Source organism: Delphinapterus leucas, chromosome 6 (genome assembly GCF_059928025.1).
Source record: "Delphinapterus leucas isolate spDelLeu-1000000601 "Yukka" chromosome 6, BTC_Dleu_Yukka2, whole genome shotgun sequence".
Classification (NCBI taxonomy): Eukaryota; Metazoa; Chordata; class Mammalia; order Artiodactyla; family Monodontidae; genus Delphinapterus; species Delphinapterus leucas.
In genome coordinates this window covers 44,044,462-44,063,306 of record NC_143134.1, presented here as the reverse complement: position 1 = coordinate 44,063,306, position 18,845 = coordinate 44,044,462, and the positions used below count along the sequence as shown (strand labels likewise).

General features: G+C 51.5%; 2 protein-coding genes and 1 long non-coding RNA gene across 3 annotated transcripts in view; 1 reads left to right on the top strand and 2 right to left on the bottom strand.

Annotated features, from left to right (window-relative positions):
• Positions 1–14: 14 nt before the first annotated feature.
• On the bottom strand, positions 15–2,094 carry CCL27 (C-C motif chemokine ligand 27). Its single transcript, XM_022551649.3, is given in 4 exon segments — positions 15–67; positions 70–170; positions 364–499; positions 640–2,094. Coding segments are annotated over 4 exon segments (360 nt in total). The 5' UTR covers positions 710–2,094.
• Positions 2,095–3,170: 1,076 nt separating this feature from the next.
• On the bottom strand, positions 3,171–5,347 carry LOC111163186 (uncharacterized). Its single transcript, XM_022551675.3, has 4 exons — positions 4,927–5,347; positions 4,561–4,628; positions 4,251–4,310; positions 3,171–4,127 (listed from the first exon to the last, which is right to left on the bottom strand). The coding sequence occupies exons 2-4, from the start codon at positions 4,605–4,607 to the stop codon at positions 3,971–3,973; spliced, it is 264 nt and encodes an 87-aa protein (XP_022407383.1). The 5' UTR covers positions 4,608–4,628; positions 4,927–5,347; the 3' UTR covers positions 3,171–3,970.
• Positions 4,533–18,845, top strand: part of LOC115803836 (uncharacterized) — a 132,513-nt gene continuing 118,200 nt past the window's right edge. The window contains exons 1-2 of the long non-coding RNA XR_016393535.1: positions 4,533–4,715; positions 15,023–15,135. This is a non-coding gene — a long non-coding RNA (uncharacterized LOC115803836). The remainder of the gene's footprint in view (positions 4,716–15,022; positions 15,136–18,845) is intronic.

The following is an 18,845-nucleotide window of genomic DNA, read 5'->3' as shown; positions in this document are numbered from 1 at the left end:
GCGATGCTGCTTTATTATTTTGGCTACTGGGGGCCCCGGCCCATTTTCCCTATCATCTCCAAACTCAGTTGGGCAGAGTCCCCTGGAGCCTCTTCCCTTGGCAGTCAAATCACAGAGTCAGGCTGCGGTTCTGGGGGTGGATGCAGACGCTGCGTCGAGACAGGTGAAACCTGGCAAAGGGAAGGTCCAAAGCCATGGTCGTAGCTTGGAGATGAGGGTAAGGCCCAGGGGTTAGAGGCAAAGGCCAGATGAAAACCTGAGTTGGCATCAGAATTAGCAATTGGGGCGGGGTTGAGATCAGCATCAGGGGTTGGGACTGAGGTCAGAGCCAGGGGTCAAATCAGGGGCAGAGTCAAAGCTCACACGAAGGCCTGGAGGTGACAGTTCCCATCAGCTTCCTGAAATTCCACTTGGATGATGTTCCTCAGTAGTTTGCTTGAGAGTGGCTGTCGGTAGAACGGAGTACAGCATGATGTAGTGCTGGGTGCCAGTGGCAGTGCTAGGGGACAACAGGACCATGTGTTCAGAGGGCTTCTGACCCTAAGCTCCATCAGATAGCTGGAGACTGGGCTTCCTGGGCCCCTTTCCCTCCATCCCATTCACCCAGACCCCTGGCCTTCTAGACCCCCAAACACTCACCTCCTCCAGGGTCTGGGCTTAGGAGCAACAGTAGCAGCAGGAGGCTGCTGGTGGGTGAGGGCCCCTTCATGATGCTCAGCCTGGATACTTCCTTCTTTCTCTGCCTCCTTCCCTACCTTTTATCTGGGTGCCTTTTACCTGGGGCACCAGGTGAGTCAGCGGCAGGTGAAGATGTATTGCTCATCCTGTGACACTCCTGGGCCCTAATTACCAGAGACCCCTGTGCCACAGACCCCCTCCTCTTTTAGGACAGTAATTTCCCATGGGCTCCTAAATCCTGGGCAGAGAAGCTGGGGAGGGGGATTGTGCACATGGGGACTGATGGTACAGTAACTGAGTAAGGGCGGCCAAGGATCCACAGTGGCATCCAATGATGGACATTAACACTCACATACTCATAGTTACACATTCACAGTCACACCTCAGTCACTCAATCAACCTCACATGGTCAGACAACCCCAGATGGAATCATACAGTCCCAGTTATACTCAAAGTTCCACTCCCACACGGTTGTGTTTTCACAATCGTCCAACCACACAGTCACACTAGCACACCCAAATTCTGATGGGGGAGTTGTGGGTGGGCTGGGAGCAGATGGCCGGCCAGCACCAACTTGCCTTCATTTCCCCCTGCCTGCTTCCTGCCCTAGCCTGCTTGTCTTATTAGGAAAAATTGATGGGAATGGCTCCCTAAAGCAGGCCCTTCTGACTGAGGAGGAGTCTTGCCTGGGCCAGTCACATTCAGACTGCGAAGCTGGGAGAAGGCCCTTTTTGGTGGTAATGGGTTGCCTTGGGGATACTGAGGTGTGGGTTGCTTTCCCCAGGAAGATGAGATAGGGAGGAAGGATGGGGTGGATAAGGAGGGCAGATGAGGGAAGATAAAAGTTCTTTGGTGCCAGGTTGCTGCTGTCCAACAGGTAAGAGACGCAAGAAATCTTACGTTCCTGTTTTTGCCTAGTCCTGTCCCAGACATGCCAGCCTCTTACCAGCAGGGGCCTGGGGTTTCCAGCCCCTGGCTTATTGAGACATCAGATTCAAGAGCTCAGTTACCTCTCCTTTGTTCTATTCAAATGCCAGTTTCTCTCTATTGTGGGCCTGGAAGAAACCCCCCCCTCCCCAACCCCTACACCCTCTGCATCCCATCCTCTTGCTAAAGCCCCGACCTCCCTTTACCTTCCTGTCCCTTCTTTTTAAATCCCATATCCAGCCCTCACCCCCTCTTCCCCTAGCCACCCCCCTCCCCACCCAATGCAAAACTATTCCTCATCTTCCTCCTCCTGTCCTTTCCAGGAAGCTGGGGACAGCCTAGGGTGGGGGCAAGCTGCTAAGTTTAGTGCCCCTGGCACCCTGAAGAATTTCCCACTCCTGGTCTGGAGATTTGAACCCTCCTGTCCTGCTCTATATTTTAAACATAAACTGATCATCACCCAGTAATCCAGCCCTTATCTGGTTGTTGCAGGGGTACCTTCTACAACCTTCTGCTCTGTCACCAGCTACCCTCTATGGGGCAGGCCTACTCTTGGGATGGGGACTCACACCTCCCTGGGCATCCTTCTGCTGCAGGGCGGCTGCAACAATCAGGAGCGACCCTAAGCTCGGAGAGTAGGGACTAATCCCCCTCCCAGGCTGAACGACTCGAGCTTCTCCCGCTCCTGTCCAGGGTAAGGCTTGGGGGCTCCTTCCCTGGAGCTTGTCTTGTGGATACTCAGGAAATCTGAGTATCCTGAGGGATTCTGAGGTGCAGGCCCAGGGCTGGACAGGGTACTCTTTTGTCAGGGTTCTCAATGTAGACATTGTGAGGAAATGCCTCAAGAGCCTGGGTCCATTCTTGAAGGTGGCCACAACCCAGAGGTCACTCATCTTGAATTTCTAGTACCAGAGGCCTTAGGGTCTCTCACCCACCCTCCAGTCTGGACTTGTACCCCAGAGCTCGGGTGCACCCACTGAGGCACCATCATCTTGTCACAAATCTTCAGCTGGCTGGCTGTCACACACTTTGGAGTCTTTTCTGGACCAGTCAATCCAGAGGCCTGGGAAGGAAGAAACAAATTCTTCCAGGTATGCACCCATCTCTCCCCTTTGGCTTCTCCAAAGATAGGGCCAAGTCTCTTTTTTTTTTTGCAGTATGCGGGCCTCTCACTGTTGTGGCCTCTCCCGTGGCGGAGCACAGGCTCCGGACGTGCAGGCTCAGCGGCCATGGATCACAGGCCCAGCCGCTCTGCGGCATGTGGGATCTTCCTGGACCGGGGCATGAACCCGTGTCCCCTGCATCGGCAGGCAGACCCTCAACCACTGCGCCACCAGGGAAGCCCGGGCCAAGTCTTTTTCCCAGCTACAACCTGCTATGGCAGGGTCAGCACCAGGCTGGAAGTTACCTCTGACCCCACCCACAAACTGGGCTGTCCCTTTAACTTAATTCTGTGGTGCCCTCCCTGGTGCTGGGGCCAGTCCCTAACTGAAAGCAGACCCACTAGGAGTCCCTGACCCTTCATCACTTCAGGAGCTAGTGGGTTTCAGCCCAACTCGGTGACAAGACAGAAAGGAAAGGTAGGGAGCAGTGGCCCTTGGGTTCTCCTAGGGAGGTTACACTTTGGGGGGCTGATGCCAAGTATCTATGTACCTTTGCTTTTTTTTTTTGGCTGCGCTGTGCGGCATGCGGGATCTTAATTCCCCAACCAGGGATCGAACCCATGCCCCCTGAAGTGGGAGCATGGAGTCTTATCCACTGGACCATCAGGGAAGTCCCTGATACCAAGTATCTTTAAACTTGGGATCCAACTGGAGGAGCCAGAAGCTGGGGTGTTAACTGTCGGAAAGACCTCCAACAGTTCTAAGTCATTCCCCTATGGCAGGCCAAGGGTAGCAGCTTCTAGGAATCTTTCCCTCCTCTCACAGCCTACTTCCTACAACTATGGGCTTAAAATATTTTAGATCCACTCCCAGGAGAAGATTCTTCAGGCACCTGGCAAAGTCCTGTCTAGGAGGAAGGTGGAAGCAGAGAGCTGGGATTGTGAGGATTTATGGATGTGGGGACAAGGCTGGGAGGAAGATAAAGCCAGGATTATTTAGCTCCCTCCATACAGGCCACTCATAGAGATGAGTGTGTGTGTGGTGGGGCGGGGGGCTTAGGTGGTGGAAGGCAATCACTGGTAGTAAGGGGAGGCCTGACCCTGATGAGGGGCCCTTAGGAATAATGGGAGCCTGGACACGGACGGACACCCTATCAGGGACAGAGGCCCTGTCAATACGGAAACAGCCGGCGTGGAGAGGGGCTCCCAGCCCGAATGGCGGCAGCGGCGGCAGAATCAGGAGGGCAGGACGGTGGCTTTGGTTTAAATCTTTAATGCACCAGCTGGCTGGGCAGTGGCAGCGGGGGTGCGGCGGGGGAGGCTGCGACCGGAGCGCTGGGGAGCAGTGCCCAGTCCACTTGACAGACAGCTCATCAGGCCCCGCAGAGGCTCCAGCTTCTGCTCCCGAGGGTGCGCTGAGCTGTGGGGCGACCCGACACAGGCATGAGGCGGGGCGGGGGCTCCCGGCTTCCCCGCGATCGGTTCTCCCGGACTGAGCCTCGTCCATGCCCTGGGCGGGTCCGCGGTATCGCAGCCCCCTCACCTCCGCTCCCTTCGCCACATGCGCAGCCAGGGGAAAAAGTAGAAACAGCCCCAGTAGATCCTGCAAAGAGAAGGCAGAGCCGGGCGGGGCGGGGCGGGGCTGACCCCACCGACTCCGCCCCTTGGACGCCTCGCCCCTCTCGTGGAAGGCTCCGCCCCGCCTTTTAGAGGCGGTTCCTCCAGCCCACGCCCCCTAAGAGGCCCCACCCCTCCCGCTTCTCCCGCCCCAGAAAACTCGCGCCCTCCCCGCCCCTCCCCCACCACCCCGGAGCGGCTAGGTTCCTCCTCCGCAGAACCCCGCCTCCACTCACTCCTCCTCAGCCTCCAGCGCCACCTCGTATCTCCTCAATCCCGACATGTCCTGGGTTCCGAACGTCTCCTGGGGAGCGGCATGATTGGATCAAGGATTCCCCAATCCCGGATCCCCTTCTCTGTCATTCTCTGGACCAGTCTGACTTGTTCTCGGGTAATATGAGACAGGTGCCCCCGGGAAAACTCAGTTGCCACATCGGGACAGGGTAGGATTGAAGATTTGGGAGGCACTAGAGGTTAAGGGATTGGGAGGTCGGGCACCTCGGGGGCATGGGGCATTTAGGGGGTTAGAGCCAAAGGCCTTCGAGGTCATGGGGCTGGGATATTTGGGGCCCCGGGTGAGGATTTTCGGGGATTGGGGTCACCTGGAGGGGGGCTGAGGGGTCGACGCAGCCTAAACGCCCACCCTCCCTGGCTCCACCCCGGAAACAGGCCGGTACGTTACGTCACAAGGACACCGTCACGCACTAGGGGTGGGGTTTACCTATTACCCGGAAGGGGCGGAGCCAGGGCATTTCTTCAGAGGAGGCATAGTCCAGAAGGTGGAGCCAGAGCCTATCAATAAAGGGGTGGAGTCAGGGCTTATTACTAAGAGGCAGGGTACGGACCCTCCTTTATAAGGGTGGAGTCAGATTTCGGAGCTCCACCCTGGGAAGATGGAGACCTCAGCACCAGGCAGTATGAAAAGAGCTTTGGGACGCTTCCAGTACTCTTTTGCCATCCCCTCTCCTCTCTGTCTTCTTGGCTTCTGCTCTGACAATTGCCTTTCTTGTTTGCCCCATTCTATTTTTATGATTCTGGGCAGAGGAGGAATAGGGCTCCAGAGAGGGCCCAGTCCAGACAGGCCAGGCTATGGGAATACTCGTTGGCTGAGTGGCCTTGGCCAAGTCACTTCATAGTTAGAGGGTCACAGCCCTTCCTCTCTGAGCTGAGACCTCCTTTCTTGTGATTTTTGTTCCTGCAGTCACTAATCAACAAATATTTATCGAGTGACTACTATGTGCCGGGTGATGTGCTTGGGCATGAGGATATAGCAGAGAAGACAGGCACAGATTCTGCCCTCAGAGAGCTTGTCATCTAGGTTGGAGGGGTGAGGGGAATCAAAAGAGACAATAAGATCACTACAATAGACGAAGCTGACTGGCTGGGGGCAGTAGAGTGTGCTTTGGTAAAGCCAAGAAAGAGCAATTAACCCGGTGTGCGAGGTTGGAAATAGCTGCCCTATTTGGTCTGGGGAGGGGGGAAGGGAGCCTTGTGGCTGGACGGTATGGGAGAGAATGACCAGAAATGAGTGAAGTAAAAGTTCCCTCAGGCTGAAGTGTGGAGAATAGATTCATCTATCCTCTTCCCACCATCCCACACTCTTTTCCCGTCTCATACCTATCTTCCCCTGCCTGGGCTACATACAGACAGGTGACAGACAGATCCATGGATGCCAGTGGGAAGCATTGCAGTCTGACCATGGAGAAGCTGTGCTTCCACCGCACTCACCCTCACACTCGCTCTCATAGTGACACTCCTGCTCTGCTGCAGCTGGGTCAAGTCTGGTGCATGGGAACAGGAGGCCTGGTCCCCAGGGCTTCAGTAATTCACATCCCTTCACTCAGATGCGGGGCTCTGTCTGTTGTATACTAAAGAATTTGGCTTTTGTCCCTGTTCCTGAGAGGGAGACTCTAAATCTTTGGAATATCTCAAGTGATACGCGTGTCTTTGTTATCTATGAGCCCCTTGGGTCACACCTGAGTTGATGCTAAGAGATGAGGTGACTTGGGATGAGGCCTGGTCAGCAGAAAGACCAACCATATCATTGCAGAATTGGGGCTTTGAGCCAGTCCATCAGAGGAGATCAAGTCATGTTGCCAACAATTCATTCATGCCTATGTATGAAATCTCAGTAAAAACTCTGGACACCAAAGCTCATGGAACTTCCTGGTTGGTGAACACAGTGATGTACTGGGAGGGTGACATGCCCTCTCTGTTTCCATGGGGAGAGAGCATGGGAGCTCTGCGCTGAGACTCTCCTTGTGTGTCTTTTCATTTGGATGTTCCTGATATATATACTTTATAAAAAACTAGTTGTCAGGGCTTCCCTGGTGGCCCAGTGGTTGAGAGTCCGCCTGCCGATGCAGGGGACACTGGTTCGTGCCCCGGTCCGGGAAGATACCACATGATGCGGAGCGGCTGGGCCCGTGAGCCATGGCCGCTGAGCCTGCGTGTCCGGAGCCTGCGCATCCGGAGCCTGCGTGTCTGGAGCCTGTGCTCCGCAACGGGAGAGGCCACAACAGTGAGAGGCCTACGTACAGCAAAAAAACAAACAAACAAAAAACAAACAAACAAAAAAGTAGTTGTCAGTATAGCACTTCTGAGTTCTGTGAGTCATTCTAGTGAACTATTGGACCTGAGGGGGGTTTGAAGACCTCTGGACTTGTAGCTAGTTAGGCAGAAATGCAGGTGGCCTGGGGATCCCACTTGTGACTGGCATCTCAAGTGGGGGCAGGCTTGTTGGGACTGTGCCCTTAAACCTCTGAAGTCTAACACTAGCTCTGGGTTGTTAGTGTCTGAATTGAATTGCAGTACATGAGTTGGTAGCAGAATACCTTTCCACTGAGTGCACTCCCCACTGTCTCCATCTATCTAGAACATTTTTTCCCTTTCATAACTCCTTAGTAGTCTCCCTGTCCCCATTTCCCACTCTTTGTCTTTAGCTCTGAGAACCTCAGCACTCAACATTTTGGACAAGGGAAGGGGGTTGCATTGTCCCTGTTAGGGGAAGGTTTGCAGTGTCGTCCTCTTGAAGGCATTTGAACATCAGTTTTAAGGCTAGGGGTCAGAGCTTGGTTCAGGATTAGAGGTCAGAGCAAGGTGGAGGGGACCTCCCTCTTTCCCAGGTTTCTCCTTACTCCCACCTCTTCTCTGTGGTCCTAAGACTACTGGAGTGGGAAAGATGGGACCCAGCTGGTCCCCCATATTCCCTGAGGACAATCACAGGTAGCAGGGTAAGGCTGGAGAAGATCTCCCAGGTCTCCCTAGGCCTATCACAGTGACTACACATCCATCATCTGAGACCTACTCCTCTCTTCGACAAGCAGGGCTAAAGGGAAAGTTCTTTGGAAGCAGGTCCAGCTCCTATATCTCACATCTCAGGACTCTAGGGCTTCACCCTCCTGGCCCAGCCAGTACTGTCCCTCTCCCCTATTATTTTCCTGTGCCCCAAACTGAGTCAGAGAATTATTGATAGCATGAGGGGAACCTGGCTTAAAACACCCCCTTCTGCCACGCCTTCCCTATCCTGGGAATTGAGAGGGGATTTCTGAGAAGAGGGGCTGGTTAGCTCACAGGGACACAAGGAAACTAGAGATGAGGGAGGGGAGCAAGTGTTTCCCCCACCTGATGAGAGGGACCCAAGAGACAGAGACCAGAGGAGGAGACCTCTCAGGAGACACCAATTGTGGAGCGCTATTCTGTTTCCCATTCCCAGCCCTAGAGCATATGATATGACAAACTTAACTGTGAGCCCTTTTTTGTCTGCCTTTTCTTTCCATCATCCATCCATTTATCAATTGATCGATCCGTCCATCATGTGTCCATATGTCTCCCCATTTTTGTCTCTTCATCGGTCCATTCTCCCATCTTTCCTTTCATCTATCTTTTCACATCTTCTTCTTCATTTATTCATCTGTATGTTTAACCATTAGCTGTCTATTTAATGCATCCATTCATCTATTTATCAGTTATGGTAATAATGAACATTTGTTGATACTTAAGTGCCATGCACCATGCTAAATGCTCTAAAATCATTTTCTCATGACAAATCTATGAAGTAGAATGCTGTGAGTGATGCTTTTGTTCACGCAGACACTTTTTTATACTCCTTTTCCTGGTTCCTTTAGGGAATTTCTCTCTCACTTCACGTGGTCTTGGTGGCTGTGTCCACCATAGTGATCTGATCAGAGTACTCCATTCCCTGGCCACTGTAATATATTGAAGAACTGAGTATGTGTCACAAGCACAGTTCAAAGCTTTTCATGAGCTTTGATGTTAGGAGAAAGAGGCCCTCTGTTTTGGATCACTCACTATACAAATGTGGACTTGAGGCTTCCAGTGGCCATATTTTCTGCTGCTAGAAGATCACCTGTCTATAACAGGAATGAGGCCTCCACATAAAAAGAATTAGAGAGAAGTCAAGTTAAAAGATGGAGATAACATCATTTGAATCCCTGGGTCCAACCAGTGCTGAAGTAGACCAAATCTTAATCTAGTTATGTGATATGACAAATTTAACTTTTTGCTTAAGCTACTTTAAGTTGGGTTTTTGTCATTTGCAATAGAAAGAACCCTAGATAATGATCATTGTATTATTATCCCCATTTTACAGATGAGGAAACTAAGATCCAGAAAGATTAATTTACCCAATGTTTCATTGCTTATAAATGGCAGAACATTGGTACATATTTGGAGAAAAACTCTGATATACTACCCGTATATGTCTGTCCATCTGTTGGTTCAATCCATCCATCTATCCATCCATCCCAGTTATTTATTTATCTGACCATCCTTCAATGCTAAGACACCAAAGGCAAGAAGACTTGCCAACTCCAATTTGAGGCTGGGTTTGGATCAGAGGTTAGCAAAATTTTTGTTAAAGTTTCAGCTAATAAATAAGGTTTTGTAGGCCATACTGTCTCTGTAGTCACTTCTTAGCTTTGCTGTTATAGCCCCAAAGCAGCCATAGACAATATGTAAATGAACAGGCATGGCTATATTCCAATAAAGTTTTATTTACAAAAACAGGCAGCAGGCTGGCTGGGCCATAGTTTGCCAATCACTGATCTGGATCAGTGGGGAAGACACATACGTTCTGTCATTGTTGGGAACATGAGTAGGGAATGGAAACTTATATTCCTTGCCTTTGCCATTACTAATGTAGTGGAAACAACAGGGTTTTTATACTCAAACTCTTGTATTTGAATCCGGTTTTAGAACCCTGGACAGTCGAGGGAACGGGATCTGTAAAATGGGAATAATATGCATCTTGTGAGGTAGTCCATGTGCCTGACTCACAGTGGGTGCATTCAGTGGTAGTTAGGTCCATCCCCTTTTCTCATTCATCACCTCCCATATATTACCAGCATCAGGAGGGCTGTCTCTTTTTAGGGTGTCCTGGGATGCAGTGAGGATAGTTCAATCTGGCTTTCTGAGCTCAGGAGCCCAACTTCTAAGAATGCGCTTTCATACGAGTTATATAGATTAAGCTCTTGCAAACTCCAAATTTCTCTTTTTAGTAGCTCTACCCCAACTCTTCTCCGTACTGTTCCACAACTGTAACCACTCCAGTGCCCAGCAAAACAAAAGGCTCTCTAGTCAACAGGTCCCATTAGACTGAGAGGCAGTTTAGGTACCTTCTTTTATTAAGTCCACCATTCATGATATTACCCTGTTCCCCAGGTGGCTTTTTAGCATATTTCTTCCAAACAAATACTCTTCTCTAGGAGGAAAGATTGTGTCCATGTGTGTCTGTGTGCCCATGACGGTTTGTGTGTAATTGTGTATGTGTGTCTATATGTCCCCTTGTGTCCGTACTGTGATTATATGCTTAAATGTCTGTGGTGTGTCCTTGGTAGATGTGAGTGATTGGCTGTGTGATTGATTATATGCCTGTGTATGTGTGTGTGGGTATGGACGTATGTATGTGGGTAAGGGTGTCCCCACTTTTGTGTTTGTGTGTATATGTGTGTTCTGTTTAATCCATCCCATGTGGCTCCCAACCTCACAAGGCCTGCAGGGGGCATCCAGTGCATAGGGAAAGGGGATGCGAGGCTCCTGGCCTGTGCTCCAACCTCATGGGGCCTGCAGAGGGCATCTAGTGTCTAGAAAAAAATGGGTTGTGTGGCCTGTGGTAGTGGAGCTCTGGTCTGAGGAGCCTGGGCTCTCTTATTCCAGAAAGGAGCTGGAAATGGGCAAGAAGCCTGATGACTCAGCTTCTGAAAGTCCCTGATCCTAGGAGGGGGTCTGCTTCACCCCGCAAATCCTTCTCCAAACCCTCTGTCCATATCCAGAGGGTCCCTGCCCAGCCTGCAGGGCAGAGCTTGTCCCTTTAGTCCAAGTGTGGGTAGGATATTGCACAGCACTTCTGGAGGTGACTGGACATCAGGATTGGGGAAAGTCTTGAGCAACAGTACACCCTCCTTCTCTGCCTCCTGCCCTCAGCAGCTTGAAGGACTGCCTCAGCCACTGCCAGGATTTCCTGAACATCCCCTCTCCTTTATTTTCTGCAGTTTGGGCCATTCTGGGCCCCAGGGTTTCTGGGCCTGGACTGAGCTTTCTCAGGAGACGTGCAGGAAACAAGGGCCTCTGAAACCAAGCAGAAGGTGACCTGTGTCGCTGGTGATGAGCCTGGGGGGTAGGGGGGCCAGAGGGAAGGCAAGGGAAGCTACATGTAACAGGGAGCTCTGCAGAGCCTTGAGGATGGGTGAGGCAGGAGGTAGGACATTCCAGGTGGAATGAACAGCAAGCACAGAGGTTCAGGAGGGACAGGGCTTTGTGATTAATCCTGATGTGTGTGAGGCAGCAGAAGGCAAGTGGTGTGAGAAGCTATGTATGTGGGGGTAATCCCTGGGGTACTTGGGATACCTCCTGGTGATGCCATGCCCAGTGGTCAAAGTTCATGGAAGACCCCTGTAACCTTAATCAGGCAGGACCATCAGGGACAAGTATTCCCTGGGCATGAAGGTTTGGGTCCCTTAGCAGGCATAGAATGTCAACCAGCTGAAGTGCCAGTTGGAGGTAAAGGGAATGAATCATAGAGCAAGTGTGGCAAACAGAATTTAAGATTCCTCTCTCATGGTGTGCATGTCCTGTATAATCTCCTCGCTTTGAGGGGATCCTCTTGGCCTCTTGGCCTGTGGATATGATGGGATATCAGTGATGTGGTTAGGTTATGCTCTATGGCAAAAATGAAGGGGCTTTGCAGATGTAATTAAGGACTCAAAATCAGTTGACTTTGAGTTAGTCAAAAGGGAGATTACCCTGGGTGGGCCTGACCTAATCAGGTGAGCCCTTTTAAAAAGTGTCTAGGGCTAAGAAATAAAAAGCAGCAGCAGATGCTGTCATGTTGCCCTTGGAGAAGCAAACTGCCATGTTGTGAAGAGGGCCATGGAGCAGGGAGTTGCAGGCAGCTCTAGGAACTCAGGGCTTCAGTCCTAAAACCACAACTGTCAACACCCAGTGAATTTGGAAGAGGACTCAGAGCCTGAGATGAGATGGCAGCCTGGCTGGCACCTGAGATTAGCCTGGTGAGGCCCTGAGCAGAAGACCCAGTTAACCTGTACCCAGATTGTTGACCCACAGAAACTGTGAGATAATAAATTTGGATTGTTCGAAGCTGCTGAATTTGTGGTGATTTGTTACACAGCAATAGAAAACTAATATAAGAAAGAAGTAATAAATTCTAGTTAAGCCCCAGGACTACTTTCAGAACTACTGACTACAGCTTTTATTCATATTTCCTTCCTGGCTCTGAAATGTCTCCATTTCTTTAACTGACTCCTCTTTTCTTTCATCCTCCTTTATTCCATTCTTGAATATAGGTTGTTGTGGTAATATTACTACTACTCACCAAGGTTCTGGTTTGCTTCTCCTCCTGGCAGTTGCTCTCTTGAAGTTAGGCATGGAGGTATGACCCACTTTGGCCAATGAAATGCATGCAGAAATGGCATGTGCCATTTGTGGATAGAAGCATTTAAGGAAGGGTTCCCCTTGCTGTCTTGCCTGGCTGGAGTCATCATGGAAACATGTGTTGAGATGAAAGAACATGCCAAGAGATCAAAGCAGCCTGGAATGTTGAGCCACCACATGGAGTACAGCTGTGCTAGAGATTGCCTAGACTCACAGCAGGCTTGGTATGTGTGCAGCATAGAATTTTGTTGTGTTCAGCCACTCAGATTTAGGTGTCATTTGTTATTGCAGCCTCACCCAACCTATCCTGACCAATCAGGTGTGCTGCTGGTGGTCACCAGGTGTTGTAGAATAGAGGGATGAGATTACAACAAAACTAGAGGAGGAATGGATGTCATTCTGAGTTCTTGGATTTAGATTTGGCTTTTGCTATGGGCTGAACTGTGTCCCCTAGAATTCATATGTTGAAGCCCTAACCCTCAATGTGACTATATCTAGAGATAGGGTATTTAGGAAGTAATTTAGGTTAAATGAGATCATAAGGGTAGGGCTCTAGCCTTATAGGACTGTGGCCTTCAATGAAGAGGAAGGGAGAGAGAGATCTCTGCCATGTGAGGACCTAGTAAGAAGGTGGTCATCTACATGCCAGGAAGAGAGCTCTCAATAGAAACCTACCATGCCGGCACCTTGATGTTGAACATCTAACCTCCAGAACTGTGAGAAAATAAATTTCTGTTGTTTAAGCCACTCAGTCCATGGTATTTTATTATGGCAGCCCAAGCTAAGACAGGTGTGGTAATTGCTAAGGCTCTGAAGAGTCTCTTTTTGGGGAGCAGTGAATCTTTTTGGTTGTATAAACAAAAGTGATCTTATGTTAGGTGACACCCTTAAAATATTAAGTCTAGGGTTTGGTAAGAAGGATGCATGTTGATGTTGGACAGCCGTAGGGTGGATTATCAAGGTATTTATCTTTTTTTTCACTGCCTACAATCTTAACCCCTTTCTGTGTTTGAGGAATTTCCTATTATATTAGTCTTACTTACCAGTAGATGTTGCCTTCCATCGTAGAATCCCCAAAGGATTACATTCAGCTCCCTGAATCCCAAGAAAATATCTGTCTTGCTTACTATTGTACCGTCAGCACCCAGAACAGTGCCTGGCGCGAATAACTATTTTTGGGTTCCAGACAGTGATGTAGCATCACTTTAAACACAAGGGTTTGCCAGGGCTGGGACTCTATGTCATGGCAGCCCTAAAACCATTGGGGACCCTGTGTTAACAGATGATCTGACACTTAGGGCTGCCATGCCAAGAGGTGCCATTTACATAGACTACATGGAAAATGGTGTTCCTGGAGTGGTGCATCACTGCTGTCCTGCCTGACGGGCTTGGGTGTTCCTGACAGTGATAGGATTTCCCAAGAGGAATGGTGGCCTGATAGTAATGGGGTGACCTTGACATGAATGGGGCTCCTGTCAGCAGTGGGGATGCCAATAGGTGATGGGATGTCCTGCCAGGATTCCTGAATTGATGGAGAGCTTTACAGTGTTGGATCCCTGGTAGGAAGGGGTGTCTTCCTCTTGGGGGAGGATCCTTGAAGTGATGGTCTGACAGGTATGAGGTCGGCAAGGTGATTGTGGTTTTGATGGTAATGGGTCCAGATTTCCAGTGAGTGCGATTCTGAGATCCAGAACTCTGGGGGGTGGTGGGTGGGGGGTGGGTCCTGTTGTCTGATAGGGCAGTGTCGAAGCTGCTGCGGTTACAGCTACAGCCATCCTACTTCGGCCGGGTTGGAGCCCAGGGCAGCTCAGGTCTTAGGCTTCCCCTCCGGAGCCATGGAAGACTCAAAGGTCCTAGGAATAGAAGTGGGCTGGGAGGTCTGACTCCCCCATCTACTCTGATCCTCAGAGGTTCCACCCCATGCTTGGCCCCTCAGGAGATGGAAGCAGCCCTCAGAAGCAGGTCCTTCAGGATCTGATCCGACGCTTGCAGTCCCCAGAAGCTCTGCCCTGCAGGGGCCCCAGCCAGGCTGGCTCAGAGGCCCCCTGAGAGGCCCACTCCTTCCAGAAGTCCTGCCCACAGACCCCTAGTCCTTCCCCTATCCCTGCCCTCCGGATCCCAACCCTGCCCTCCATTCCTCCTTTCCTTTCAACATTACCAGGTCCTGGTCTTTGCTCTTCCCCTGGGAATGGAGGTAAGAAGGTGGGCATAGTTGTAGGCTGAGCCTTTTCTCCACTGCTCCACTCCTGGAAAAACTGAGGCCTGAGCAGACCTTGAGAACCTGTGCCCACTTCCTCCTGGAGGCTCTGGGGAAGCAGGCTCCCCTTCTGCTGGAGAGGCCGGCCCAGGAGGCCTCCAAGGGGCATATCTGTGTCTGAGCTCAAGCACTGGGGTCCTGCCTGAGACCTTCAGCTTCTTCTCTTGTTTTTTTCCCAGCTCTTCCTAGGAAGCCAAGCCTTTCTACCTCATCTGGACATCCCAGCCCCCAGCCCTCAGCCTAAGTGCTACCCGTCAGGCAGACGGGCTGCAGTCTCAGCTTTGCCACTCACCAGCTGAGTGGACTTGGGAGATCACTCTACCTCTCTGTGCCTTCATTTCCTCATACATAGAATGGGACTAGTGATCCCCACCTCATAGGGTTGTTTGAGGATGCAATGATAATGCATATAAAGGACTCAGCTTGGAGCCTGGCACATGGTCAGCACCTCAAAGGAACGGTTTTCCCTGTTCTCTGAGGGCCACTTCCTCAGACCTGCACCTGCTGTACTATTTCCCATTTTTATTTAGGAGGTGGATCAACTCAGAGAGGTGGTATGTGTGGTAGCTAAGAGTCAGATTCTGGAGCCCGTCTGCCCAGCCAGGACCCCCAGCTCTGCCACTTTACTGGCCATCCAGCCTGGGTAAGTTATTTAACCTCTGCACCTCAGTTTCCTCAGCTGCAACATAGGAATGATAATAGTGCTTAAAGCAGTGCCCAGCACCTAGTTAAGCACGAGTGGTGATATAGCTAGTACTACAGAGCCAAGTCCTCCCACGTGGAAAGAGCCTCAGGGGCCATCACGAAAGTTCTCTGACCAGAAAAGTGCCTGTTTCTTCTGACAGAGGGCCTCTTAGAGGAAACTCCCCACTTGGGAGTCCTGCTCCCTTGTGAAGCTCTTATTCCCAAGGTTTTCTGGCTGTTTCTGAGTTTCCCGGAGGCCGGAGAAGGGGGTATGTGGTGGAGGCTTGTCGAGAAATTGAACATGAGATGATGAAAATCTGATCAAAACCGTATGGAGCTGGCTCTGACCAAACACTTAGCCATGTAACTGAGACAGCCCCCATCCCGAGAACTGGATGTGCTCCAGGTGTGAGTGGCGGTGGGGTAATCGTGGGAAAGGGTCATGTTCAATTCCATTTTCTGTTACTCAGATGTGTACTAGGCCTTGTTCTGTGCCAGGCCCTGAGCAGAGCAATGTTGGCAGTTCCCTGGGAACTCTATCAGGGAGCCTTTTTTTTTTTTTGGGCTGAGAGGCTTGTGTGATCTCAGTTCCCCAACCAGGGATTGAATTGGGGTCCCGGCAGTGAAAGCACCAAGTCCTAACCACTGGACCATCAGGGAATTCCCCCGTGGATAGGAAGCTTTTTGTCTGCCATAGGGGTGGACAAAAAGGCTGGAAGCTCTCTAAGTAGGGATGTCAGGTCCCTTTAGGGAGATGTTGGCTGATGAGACAACAGGACTTCAGGTAGGGAAGTGTCACTCAGCTGCCCGCCTTAAACCTGTAGCAAGTGCCGTGTGCCCGAGAGAGGAAGGTGTCTACTTAGAGGCAGGCAGTAAGGCCCCCATATCCTGGTTAGGGAGCCAGGAGTCCACCCCACCCCTCAGAGAGCAGGCAGCTTCATCATTGTCAGGTAGGCAGGCCCGTCAGAACTTGAAATAAAGACTCAACACTTGTCAGTGAATCATAGTGAAACAGGGCAGGTGTTGATTAGATGAAATCAGAGTGCTGAGAATGTTTAAGTGGATCAGGACAAGTCACAGGTTGCTGGGCTAAGCCCTCCTGTGTCTGGCAGGGAGATAAGGGAAAAAGACCTAGTGTCCGGGAGGGTTGGTGACTGGGGGTGGGAAAAACAGGGAAGGAGAAAGCTGGGAGGAAAGGCACTGGCTGGAGAAGAGGTGGGGAGGGCTCAGGCTTCTTTGAAATTCTTCACCCTCCAGGCCTTCAGGGTCCAGCAGGGGGCTGTTCCAGCCACTTCACCAGCACCTAGATTATTTTCTTTCTTCCTGAACCTCAGCTTCCCCTTTATTCCCAGAGGGTGGTCCCTGGGGCCCCGGGAAGTGAAGACTTTCCTTTCTTTCTATTTTTTAAATAAATAAATTTATTTATTTATTTATTTTTGGCTGCGTTGGGTCTTCTTTGCTGCGTGCGGGCTTTCTCTAGTTGCGGCGAGCGGGGGCTACTCTTCGTTGCGGTGCGAGGGCTTCTCATTGTGGTGGCTTTTCTTTGTTGCAGAGCAAGGGCTCTAGGTGTGCGGGCTTCAGTAGTTGTGGCATGTGGACTCAGTAGTTGTGGCTCACGGGCTCTAGAGTGCAGGCTCAGTAGTTGTGGCACACAGGCTTAGTTGCTCCGCGGCATGTGGTATCTTCCCGGACCAGGGCTCAAACCCGTGTCCCCTGCATTGGCAGGCGGATTCTTAACCACTGCGCCACCAGGGAAGTCCGAGTGGGGACCTTTCTGAATGTGCATGACTTTGGGGAGACTGTGTGAATGCTGGGGAGGGTTAGCCTAAGGTCCAAAGATTTAGGAATTAAGTCTTTGTTTGGAGGGGCTCTTAAAAATGAAGCCCCCTATCCCCCACCTGACAGATGGGGGAAGTAAGGTGTTGGAGGGGGCAGTGAGGAAGGGACTTCCCCAGAGTTGCACAGTCAGGGGCAGAAACAGGATTGGGGGATTGTGGACCGGGCATTGAGCTCATGACCTGTTCCTGCATCCCTGCCCACCCCCCCGACCTGTGGCAGTGTCAGGGAGGTGGTGTCCAGGTGCCTCTCTCCTGGTAGCACCTCCTCAGGGCTCCCACCCTCACCTTCTCTACTCCATCTGTGTGTTTCTGCAAGTGTCCAGAGGGTGAGTTTGTCTCTGCCTCTGTGGCAGGCTGAACTTTGCTTGGTTTCACTGGGGACCCAGAAGGATTTGAGGGGATGTACTCCCTCCTCACACCTGTGTTTGTCCTCTGCCTGCTGCGGTGCAGGGCATAGGTCCAAAGAGTGTCCACAGCTATGACCTCTGGAACTCCATGGTTGGCTGACTTAATGGATGGATGAGTTGGTGGGGGGTGGGTGGATGGATGGGTGGAGGTCTAATGGATGCAGAGACAGCTAGATGGATGGCTGCATGCATGCATGAATGAATGGGTAATTTCCCCCAGGTAGCAGAGCCAAATTTCCTGGCTATACCAGTTGTTCTTGCAAACTTTCCCCATTCCACCCACTCCTGTGACTCCAAGACCTGATTTATCTGAGGTTCTGGACACCTCATCCTAGGAGCAGAGGTGAGGAAGAAGCTGCTATGCTCTCAGCTCAGTGAGGAGGGGCTGGCACAACCCCTCACTGCTGCTTCCCTTCCAAGTTTGCCCAAGCCTGCCCAGGCCTGCTTTTGTTACCAGATAAGGTATACGGTGTAGCGGTGGCCCCTGTTCCCAGGTGAGGATGCTCAGTCTGGTGTACTAGCTGTCATACCAACCCCAGGGGCACAGACTTGCTGCTCCCAGCTGAACAGGCCCTTAGGGGCCATAGTTGGGCAACCAGCCAGCTTTCCCAGAGGACATCCCAGGCACGAGGAGTTCATTCCTCCCAGAGCAGTCTTGTGAGATGTTCCAAGAGTCGAGGGCTTTTGTCTCCCAGAGCTGAGGCTCCTTCCCTGTGACTCCTCTGGTCTCAGTGTTGCCTTGGCCCTGGAGCCCATGTGGCTACGAGGTGGTGGGGGTCCCCCCATGCTGAATCTCCCCAGCTCTCTGGCTGTTCCTTTTTCCTTCCTCTCCCACTCTGACCTCTGGCTCCCAGGTCTGTCTGTCAGCATCCCTGAGAAGCATGGCCCCAGGATTGCCACGTGGACCCAGGTGGGGCTGGACCTGGCCCAGAGTGACTGGGTGAGAGAAGAGGGCTGGACTGGAGGTCAGATTCTATATGGACAGATGGGCCCTCACCTCTGGCTGCTGACCCTTTTCTTACATATTTATCTGCTCTCAAGACAAATATTTATTGAGTGACTACCTTGTGCCAAGCCGTGTACTTCATACCAGGGAGACAGTGGAAACCAAAATAGACAAGATCCCTGTTCAGGAAGGCTGACAAACTAACAATTATAGCTCAGCATCTTGAGTGCTGCAAGAGGAGAGGAGCAGAGGGCCCCGGGAGTTTGGGAGGGAGGGAGGCTGCCTAACCCAGTGTGGAGTCAGGGAAGGCTTCCTGGAGGAGGAGTCATCCAGACCCAGATGGGAAGCCAGGCAGGCAGAAGAGAGAGAAGAGTGTTCCAGACAGAGGGAATGGCTTGGGTGGATGGGTTCTTTCCCCCCAGGCAACAGAGTTGGGCCTCCTGGCCCTCCTCCAGCCATGAGAGCTGGTTCCCAACAA